We start from the raw sequence: 10,739 nt of genomic DNA, 5'->3' as shown, positions 1-10,739 counted from the left end.
CGGCGGCGCGGGCCGCGCACCTGCGCGCTGACAGGGCGGCGCGGGCCGGCGGGGAGGGCAGAGGAAGAGGAGGGGTAATGTCAGGGGAGGGGAGAGGCAGTGTCAGGAGGAGGGAGCGGGCGGCGGGGAGGGCGCCGGTTCCGCGGCTATCGCGAGAGGGAGGCGCCGCTGGGAGGGGAGAGAGGGCGGCGGGGGGAGCCCCAGAGCCGGGAGCCCGGCGCAGCCGTAACGGCTCCTCAGTTTCCCATCATGGCGGGGGCCGGCGCCAGCGGCCGGGATAAGCGGGCGACGGCGGCGCGGCTGAAGACGGCGCTGGGCGGCGAGAGCGGCGCGGCGGCGGCGGGCGAGCTGCGGGCGTTGCTGGAGCGGGTGCTGGCCCCGGCGGCGGGCCCGGGCGGCGGCGGCGAGGCGGCGGCCGAGGCGCTGGAGTGGTGCCGCTGCCTGCTGTCGGGCGGGGAGCCGTGGGACAGCTTCGTGCAAGCCGTGCGGGCCTACGACCCGGCCACGCTGTGCGGCCTGGTGTGGACGGCCAACTTCGTGGCCTACCGGTGCCGGACGTGCGGGATCTCGCCCTGCATGAGCCTGTGCGCCGAGTGCTTCCACCAGGGCGAGCACGCCGGGCACGACTACAACATGTTCCGGAGCCAGGCGGGGGGCGCCTGCGACTGCGGCGACAGCAACGTCATGCGGGAGGCCGGGTGAGCGCCGGGCGGCCTCGGCGGGGCGGGCGGGCACCTGCCGGCGGGGGGCGGCCCCCGCGGGCCGAGCGGCCTCCTCGCTGCGGGGCAGAGGTGTGTCCGGAGCTCGGCGGCTGCCCGCGGCCTCCCTGCGCGCCGGGGGAGGGGGGGTGCGTGGGGCACCTGCTTCCGTCTGGGTCGCCGCCCGCCCTCCCTGGCGGCGGGTCGGACGAGGCTCTGTGGAAGCGGCGCCCGGTCCGGGCTGAGGGGGGCGTCGGCCCCGCCTTCCCGGCCGCCAGCCCCGCGGGGGTCCGGCGAGGTGGCATCCTTCTTTGTTGATGTGCGTGTGCCTTTTTTTAGGACGCTTATGCAAATCTCGTTGTCCTTGCACCGAGTGCCTGCCTTCAGGGAAGGTGATAAGGCGGAGCGCAGGGGAGGCAGTACCTTGTCAGCTTCCAGCTAGCTGCCTTGGCCCAGCGCAGCTAACCATGAAGTGCGTCCAAGTACTTTTGGACTTCGTGTGAGCAAATATGCCCAAGTGAACAGATTGAGTAAGAGGGAGCCATTTTTGTGTGTTTTCCCAGTCTGCAGTTCATCTTGCCTTCTGTTTTTGCTGTTCTCGGCTTTAAATTGAGGAATTCGGTGACTCTTATATGGGTACAACCGGGCAGGGTTTTGTGGAAGTCAAATGTCCTTCGTATTCTGTCAGCATGCAGACCTACTGGAGGCAAGACTTAAGTATCTGGTCGGAAGAGGAATGTGGTACCTCATTGTACCTTCCTTTGTTGCCTTTGTACCCAACAGTAAAAGGAAGAGGGATCAGTCAACCAGTTATTGGGTGGAGGTGATACCTAGCCAGTAAACTTCAAATTTCAGAACTGGGTGTCTTTCTGGAGCTCCCTGTGTTCCTGTTCATTTACTGGAGAGTTAAAGGCTTCACTGGAAGACAGTTTGGAGTGCTTGAGTGAGGCTTCTCTTCTGACTAGCTTTCTAGAATAGTCTCTGTCTTGATTGTCTTAGCCTGGGTGAGATCGCATGCTCTCATAAGAGCCGTCTCACGTCTTCCTAATAAATCCTGAGTTGTGGCATACCTAGCAGAAAATGCTAGGAACATATCGAGGTATTAAAACATTTTCCTTGGTTCTTTTCATGTTTTTATCATTACAATCTATAATTCTGCATCGCTCACTCTTCATCTTAAGATTCCTTCTCTTTTTGCATTTTTACTTAGAGATTTTACTAATTCTGCTTTTTTCTGTTGCTTGAAGGTTGCTGTCTTGGCTCTGATTCTCTCTGTCTGTAGTCACCGTTCTTCTGCTCTAGGCCTTGAGGTGGCTTCATTCTGTGTTTCTTCTTACAGCTTTTTCTTCTTTGTTTCTCTTACTAGCTGCCTTCATAATTTCTTCATTATTCCTTTTTGGTGGAATCTTTTCTTATTGGTAGACTCCCTCCAATGGAAGAATTTTTTTCCTCCTTTTGTTTTCATTGATCTTCAGTGGTTTCAAGGGGCTACTCCTGAACTGATTCTTTCTTTATCAGTTCTTGTTCAACTTCTGGTGATTCTGCTTTCCTCAGTATCACTGAAGTAACAGTTCCCTTTGATCTTGAGAAGTAAGGAAAAAAAATTAATGTCACTTCTTCCAGTGCTCGGTGTGGGATAGATTTAGGGCTCCTCTTAGTGGTAGGATTTTAACAGAGCGCAGACAAATTGAACTACTTTAGGTAAATATTAAAATGACTTCTGATACTGCTCTCATCCCAGAGTTTACAGCTTTCACAATTGTCTTTTCCTATTTTAAACAGTTTTCTTCTTGAAGAAGTCTGGTTCAATAAAGAAGAAATAAAAAATGCTGTTAAAATTTGCAGTGTAAACAGACACAAACCCTGAGGGAGTAAGAATATGCTCCTCATTTCTGTTATATTTACCTTACTTATTACTTCTAATAGTAGAATTCGCGAGTAAATTGTCTTGGGTGTGAGGTAGATCCCTTCAGGAGGTTTGATCATTCTAGATAAAGAATTCCATACCATCTGTTCAGAAAGAACACTCTTGAGTTGAGCAGTAGATTTTCCAGTCCTTGTGGACGTACAGGAGGACAATACATGGCAGTATATGGGATGCCTGCACTTGGTTTAAGGTCGTTCCTGCTTATCTAAAGAATTTATGTTAAGCCAGTGCAATTAAGTGAACTAGAAACTTTGTTTGCTGTGCAAGACAAAGTAAGTTAAGCTTAAACCAATGTAAAAGCATTAATGCGTGCAAACACACACACAGTTTTGCCTATTGACTTGAATTCCTTCAATGCAGCATGTTTAGATAAACTGGTTTAACTTTGTGTATACAAATCAATTGCACAATTACAAAGGTGATGCTTTACATGTTAAAGTTAGGAGGCCTTCATGGTAGATTCAGGAAACCGGAATGTGTCTAGCCTGATATAACCTTGGCCACCACAGCCTGGGCTTCTATTAATAGCAAGGGAATCAAATGTGGAGCCTACTTACAAACTTTATCTACCATCTGCCTGCTCAGATAAAATTTTGTGTAGATACTGTATACGAATATTATAGTAACAGTAGTTTGTTTCTGTTGATTCTTGTTATCTTGTCTCCATGTTCAGAGTTTTTTTTATTTGATGCATCTCAAAAAATAGTTCTGATGAAGTCTTAGTTAACTGATCTGCTGTAAAGCAGATCTCTCCAGCTTACCATCTGGAATATCTTTTCATTTTCTTTAGGGTGGCTAATGTAAATCTAGAGGTGGTTTGGTCTGGGGTATAAGAATGTATGTGTTAATCTTTTATTACTAATTGAATCTATATTTTACTTTTTAGAGATAATTGAGTGTTAATTTTTTATTTCTGAGGTCTTTATATAAGGAAGCTGGCATATAGCGTAATAGGTGGATGCTGATTTACTTCAGGTACTTTGTGTAATTCTCATTTGGTTTAGAAAAATCAGATTGTCACACTTTTGAACCTTTTGATTCCCATGCAAATTTCAGTGTTTTTGATTATTAAGTTAATTGCAGTTGGTCTGATCTATTAGAATGCAATTTAGACTTTAGAAAATATCCAAGTTTGTAAATGTAGCTGCTTGTCAAAGTATTAAAAGGTCTAGCTGCAGCAAGGTTTAATAGATTTTAAGATCCAGTGATATGTCACTAGGTGAAAATAGTTTGTAGTTGTCTCCCATATGGTAACTAGCCATGGGCAAATGAAATTTTGCAGCTCCATCAGAGATAATTAATAATGTTTTGAAGAACGCAAAATCTTCAGTTTTAAAGCATTTATGGTAGGCATATGCTCGTAGTTCAGCAGGCGAGTTCATCTGTTGGAGGAAAAAATCCACGCAGTCGGACAGAGGAAAATTCAGACTGGAGTATTTTTTGGTTGGTAGATGATCTTGCATTATAATGAAACTTGATAGTTTGTAAAATAAGCTTAAAGAAAGTAATATGCCATGTGGTTATAATAAGAGTCTATCTAGTCAGTAATCTGTTACTGATGAGTACTGTCTTGTTTCTGTGGCTGTCTTGTTCCGATTCCCCTTTAAGTCTGTAGACAATAACCTGATATACTAGAGAGCCTCTACACTTTGGCTATTTCATTCCCCCGTGTCCTGTTTCTGAGTATGCTTTACTGTGTGTTGACTTACTTGTTAAATTAATCATGTGGGAAGCAGATGTTTTAGTGCTGCATTACAGTACAAAGAGAATAATGTCTCCATCAAGGGTTGCATATCTTGAAAGGCAAAAAGCCAGGTTAAGAATTTCATTAAGCAGGCTTTTGCATTGATGTTTGCTGTGTATTTGATGGTAGTTATGGCAACCAATGGCTCCACTGACATAGAGCGTTGCCTTCTTTTATGACTTATATCAAAGGGTCTAAGAAATTATCAATTTCTACTTGAGACAGTGGGCCATTTCTTTATCATGTGTGAAGTGGAGGCTATACCTTTAGTTATAAGAACGGTAACTGTTATATATTGATGTTATATGCCATGTGTTCAAAAGCACCTTCAGGTACCTAGCTCTAAACTTTCTGCAGTCCTGCCTCTAATGATCCGGACTTGTCTTTCCATTTAGCTCTGTGTCTTAGGGGACTGATGTATCTGTTGGGTCTACCATGCTCCCTTATGAAAAGGCTGGAAAATTCTTTTTGCCTCCTCTCACTGTCAACAAGTACGAGAAGTGTAGTCTTAGTTTCTAGCCTGTTTATTTTCTTCTGTTTTAATTTATTTAGAATTGGCTCTGTTTTTTGAGTGCATTAAAATGTTTGCACCCAGTAAGTACTATTGAATAGTTTCAGTTAAATTAAAATTTTGTACAGTAGATACCTAGTATTGATGACCTTTGCTACTCTGTCCCCATATCCTTTTTTCCCTCCTTCTGACTCGATTCCTTATTTTATCCCTTTTCAGAGACATTTCCTTACAGGAACTTATTTCAATAGAGATTGCCTTGCTGTGCTGTTTGAGAGCTATGGAAGAATATATTCTATTTCTTTTACTTTCTGTTGCTAAGTAAGAGTAAAGAGCCTTTTTCATATTCTAGACTTGAGAAAACTTTAACAGAGTGACAATAAAAAAGCAAGTTTGCTGTTGAGAAAGCTATTATTAATAGTTAGCTTTGGATGTACTCTGTGCATGTTTGTCAGGCAGGGTCTCTTGTATCATCTTTGATTGTAGCAGCTGTGATCCACTTAAGATTAGAAAAGTCAGATCTGCCTGTGGCTGGGTTCTGGGACATACAGGTAGTAACTATTTTACTGACATTAAATTGATTATGTAGTTATTCTATGGAGTGTCTTGCAGCAGTGAATCACCTGTTTAGCATGTGTATTGCATGTTGCTGCTTCAAGGTTGTCCCTTCCAGTGTGACTCTTATCAATTGTGTTCTTTAACAGTAGACATCAAGGTTTCAGTTCTCCAGGACCTAGGCTAGGTTTGGTAATGCAGCCTCAAGGAGGGAAGGGTGCTCTTTTGGACCTTTCTTCAAGAAGCTGCTGAAACAGATTCTTTATCAACAGGCTGAGACCCTACACATTGTTAAGGAGTTTAGCCTGTGAGCATTATAAAACTACATAAAAACGTCCTCATGTTCAGGATTTTTGGGTTGGTACAAATGGCATTCTGTAGATTCTCTATCAACTCCATGCAGCTTCTCTGCTTTTTAAATCCTTTGGGCTACCAAGGACTTCTGGCTGAAGGGACTGAGGAGAAGTCTGAGCTGTGCTGCCTGCTTCAGAACAAAACTCCACTACCTGATCTTCCACATACAAGGTACAGGAATTCATACTGGGCTTCACACTGACCATGGCATTTCAAAGAACACAGTTACCATGCATTTATAAATAATTGATTCCCTTTGCCCACCTCCCCAAGACATAAAGCTCAATATTTTGTATGGCTGGTTAGGATTCCACGGTAACATACAGTAGTTTTCGCAGAGCTTCATGTTAGGCCTTGCCCTTGGAAAGCAAAATAGATTTCAGATCATTGTGTTGCTTAAGTCCATCATGACATACAGTCAGCTCACAAACCTGCCTGTCTTGATTTCACTTAAGAATGTCTCCAATTAGGAGTACATCAGCCTCTAAATTAGTTGCTGTGATGTTTTCCAAATGGTTAACAGCCAAGTGATAATTTTGTATTACTGCTTTTAGGGCTGTGGCCTGACTAGGCACCATGTACTTTATACATGCCTCAGGAATAACGTGCAGTTGTTTCAAAGGCATCAATAAGACGCTCAAAAGTATCAATATACATAATGTTAAACATTCAGAAGTCTGAACTCTTGCTGTGTTAATCACTGAATAAACTTAAAAATAAATGATGGTTCTACCCCAGAGCTTTTGCTGATAGGTCCAGTCTGGTTGAAGAACAGAAAGGTACTCTGAAGATTCAGCTCACAAGATATGACTGCTGTATGTCTTGCCTTGTCTGAAATTGGCTTATTTATTGTGTGACTAGTCTATCACTTTGTAATATACCTTGGTATATATTCAATTTAAGAAGAACTGGTGTTTTGGAGGTCTCTGGAAACAGTCTTGTTTAGATTGGGGCTAACCAGTGTTGATTTTCAGTTCCTTTGCTTTGATCCCACCAACTTCTAATGCTCCTTTTATCCCTTTTGTGAAACTATCAGCTGTCCAGGATTCTAAGTTTGCTATGTCAGGATGGAGTGTTATTTTTCTGGTACGTATCTGATCTACATGTCTGATTAATAGTGGGTACTTGTATACCAATGAAACTCATTGTAGTTTTATCTACTATGCAAGATGTAAACATCTGAGGACTAACAGAGAATAATAGAAATGCTTTTCTGCAGAGCTTCTTTGTCTGCTTTTTCTTTGAACTGGAGAGCTTGCTTTGCTGAAGAGTGCTCAGTATAGCACTGAGCACCAAGGGAGCTTCTGGTGACTCACTGCCTCTCTTCCTGCTGTTCTGCAAGGATTGGAATAACTTCTAAGAGTCTAACCTGTGATTTCTAGTGTCCTAACCTGGCCAAACAGATTTGTCATGAAGGCTTAGAGCCTGGAAAGATGTCCTTTAAAGGTGTTGGGTTTGAGGTTTTTTGGGGGTTTGTTTTGTTTTGTTTTGTTTTGTTTTTTCTGGAGAAGCCATTAATTCTGCCATGTTTCATTGTCCTCCACTATTGACTCTAGTGTCTCTACTTTGGAGCTTTCCTTGTTAGAAGGGTTAGACTGACATCTTTCCAGTTGGCTTTGCTTCTTGTCGGAGTCCCTAATAGCAGAAATGCAAGTATTCAGTTTTGTCTCTGAACTCCTGTAGCTTGCAGCTTTCATATAGAGCAGAAGAGCTGTCATTCCTCAGGCCTTTAAGTCAATACCACATGATTCACTTTTGGAAGCCTGTTTTGCAGGTGAAAGGAATTTAACTATTGAAATGTGATTATTAGGGTGTGTGGGGGAAACACACAGAACTTAATTTTCAGAGGAACAGTTAGTTTATTTTTCTCCATTTCTTCACAGTTACCATTGTGTTCGTTGTTGGTTAGGGACAGTGGCTTTACGTAAAACAAGGCTGCAATATATCAAAGCCCTTTTTCATCAAGATAATTTTCTGATCCTGATTATGCAAATTGTATTTTGTTCTGAATTAAGATTTGTTTCAATATGTGAACTGCAAAAGCAGGAAAAAACATTTAAACGCTCTTTACCAGTATGTAAAGAATGAAAAACTAGTTCACAAGAACTCTGAGAGACAATTGTAGCGCTCAAAAAATAGTTTGCATCTTGCATATATTTTGTAGATTCAATGTATGTAAGAATATAGTATTTGCTTGTTAGTTTTACAGTGGGGACAAAATGCATACTCTTTTTAAAGTGCGTGTTATATTCTTATTTACAAAACTTACTCGTTTTGTTTGAATACTTTATGAAACATTATATGACAGTCATGTGCTGTACCTTATGAAATGTACGTAATGTCTTAAATAAAAGCTCAGTTTAGATATGACTTACTGTTGCTGAACTGAAGAATCAAGCAGAGGTTTACTTTCTTTGCTTTGGAATTGATTTCCAGTAGTTTTCATTTGGGTCCTGTCACTTGGGTCCCAGATTCTTGTCCCCAAAAGCTTCTGTCGAAGTCAGGTACTCAGAATGCTGTAGTACTGTAAGACTTGTGAAAATGGGATGCTTTCTTTTGACACCTTTACGATCCGGTTTAAAACAAAGTACTTTTAAACATTGGAAGGCAGGGGACAAAATAGCAAGAGAAAAGTGAGGGTAAAAATAGTCTTGCTATGTATGCATGAACTTATGTCAAGTTTCTGGAATGCAACTGAAACTTGAGACACTGTGGGATGTAGTGGAAGGAGAGCTGAGCAAATGTTCAAAAGCTGTAAAGGTGTGGTCTGGCTGGTACTGAAGGCATTTATCAGCTGCTGTAATCACTGGGGAAGTTTAAAAATCCTTTGAAGTGGAGGACTGGGCTTCGCAGTGAGCCTCGTATCTACCTGGTGTGCTGGTTGGCCAGGACAGCATCTTCCTGCATTGTTGGGTTTTTGGTTTTTTGTTCTCTGTGTTTTGCTCCCTGTCAGGTCAACAAGGAAAGTGATGATGGCAGGATGATTCCGGGGTTTCAGTGTGATTTCCAAGGAGGCAGATCTGTGAGTGTTGGTGGATTTAAGCTGGCCTAATGAAATTTTTTTTTTTTTTTTTTTTTTTTTTAAGTAAATAACTTCTGCTAGCTTAGCTTCTGAGCTGGTTTAACACAGGATCAATTGAGTGCCTGTGCTGGAGCAAAGCAGAAGGCTGAAGACAGAATTGTGGCAGGACCGACCTAGTTCAACTTAAGCAGTTATGGAACTGTAGCCTAAAGGAAAGGAGTTATTTTACCTGAAGCCACTGCTAAAACACATTTTGGAAATTCACAATAGACTCATTAAAGACAGAAATAGTAGGAGAGAATGGAATGAATCTGGAAAGTCTAAAGTGAAGGTTGCTCAGAAGATGTTGATGCTGCTTATGTTAATAATACATGGTATTCCGTAGATGTCAACAATGTTCCACATCTTACAGATATCAATGCAGCATAAGAAATTTCAGGAATTATATTTGAAGTCATGTGGACAAGACTGCTTGTTAAAGCTCTGTTTTTATTTAATTGCAAGTTACTGTGTTATTTTCTCCTTTCACTAAAATGAGCCTTGTCTTTTTGTGGAAGAGCAATTTCAAAGGTGGGAAACTGCATAGAAAACAAAACCCAGAATATACTTTTGAATCAGAGAAAAGAATAAGGAAAATGATGATGTTTTTATCTCCTCGTAGACCTATATTTTAGTACTTCCATGTTCAACCTTCAGTGAGATAGGGCTTGAGTATCTCTGGCTAATTAATTGGCACTCTCACTGAAATACTCCTATTCTTAAAGCTCATTGTAGTGTAATAGTGAAAATATTTACAAGGAAGACTGTATAGCACAAGAAATATGGAGTACTAAAGATTAAATAGGAACTACAGGCTTGTTGGGAAAAGTATTTTGCAATATTGAAGTCATGTGATAAAGCTTAGATCAAGGTGATCTGTCAGTTACCTAGTCAGTCTTCTTCTCCATAGTTATTTTTATTTTTGAGCTTCTTCAGAAAAAATGTGTTTCTTATCTAGATCATATTCACCTTTCATCACCCCCCTGTTAGAGACTTCTGCTCCAAGTGGTGGATTTCCAAGGCTTGATGTTACCAGGAGATGTTTGGAAAGTGCTCCTTTTTGTTGCCCATTAAATCCCTATTTTGATAGTCTCAGAAGCATTTTGAAATGTATATTTATGTAGACAGACTATTCTTTAATAAGGAACTGATGATGGAATAACTTTGTGTGCTGTTTGTCCAGTGACTCTGTAACCCATTGAGAAGTTTGTCACAGGTGGCTCTTACTGCTTGTAAGAAAAGTTTCCACTTGTTTCTTCATTGGCACAGCTTGGGGTTCTGGCTCTTCTTTAGTTAAAACAGCTGTTGTTTTAACTCTGAACATCTTCCAAGTCATTGTCTGGCATTTTGGTCAATATTTGTAGAATTGTATAGCACTCTGTAAAGGCAATAGAGCTCTGAGTAGCACAGAGTATTGGTATTTCAGGATTGTGGAAGTACCATACAGAGGCAGGATTGTTTTTCAGTAATTCAGTATGAAACAGTCTCATGGGTGAATATTATAAACTTGGGCTCAGTAAGATTTCTTCAGCCTGATTTGTAAATAATAAAACCTGAGCATTGGCTTTCTGGATCATTGTGGCTTAGATTAATTCTTGCCCTTGAAATTCAGTATGGCCAATAGCTTGTCCAATGGCAAGTCATGTCAGTAAGGACATATTCTGGGATACTTACCAGGTACACATTTCTAGCTGTTAGTTAAGAACAGCTACAATAATATATTGATTTCGGCCAATACTTAATACCGCAGCCTTTGAACGATAAATACAGAATATGGCTCATCTTGTAAAATGATGTTGGCATTTCTACTTTAAGGTTTAGGCCCTGGTATCTAGAAATGGTTCCCTTTCTGGAAGTGCTGTAATTTTTGCATGTGACAGTGAAAGGAT

General features: G+C 41.9%; 1 protein-coding gene across 7 annotated transcripts in view; it reads left to right on the top strand.

Moving 5' to 3' along the window:
• The first annotated feature begins 98 nt into the window (after positions 1–98).
• UBR3 (ubiquitin protein ligase E3 component n-recognin 3) overlaps positions 99–10,739 on the top strand; it is a 119,658-nt gene continuing 109,017 nt past the window's right edge. For 6 of the 7 annotated variants that reach the window (XM_030018952.2, XM_030018951.2, XM_030018950.2 and 3 more), the window contains exon 1: positions 100–698. In XM_030018952.2, the coding sequence (XP_029874812.1) occupies positions 250–698 (449 nt within the window). In that variant the 5' untranslated portion in view covers positions 100–249. Of the gene's footprint in view, positions 699–10,739 lie in introns of all 7 variants that reach the window. The other variant, XM_030018948.2, reaches the window with a different exon arrangement.

The sequence above is a fragment of the Aquila chrysaetos genome, chromosome 6 (assembly GCF_900496995.4).
Source record: "Aquila chrysaetos chrysaetos chromosome 6, bAquChr1.4, whole genome shotgun sequence".
In the NCBI taxonomy this organism is placed as follows: Eukaryota; Metazoa; Chordata; class Aves; order Accipitriformes; family Accipitridae; genus Aquila; species Aquila chrysaetos.
The sequence above is the reverse complement of the archived record's forward strand: the minus strand, read 5'-3'. Positions and strand labels throughout refer to the sequence as shown.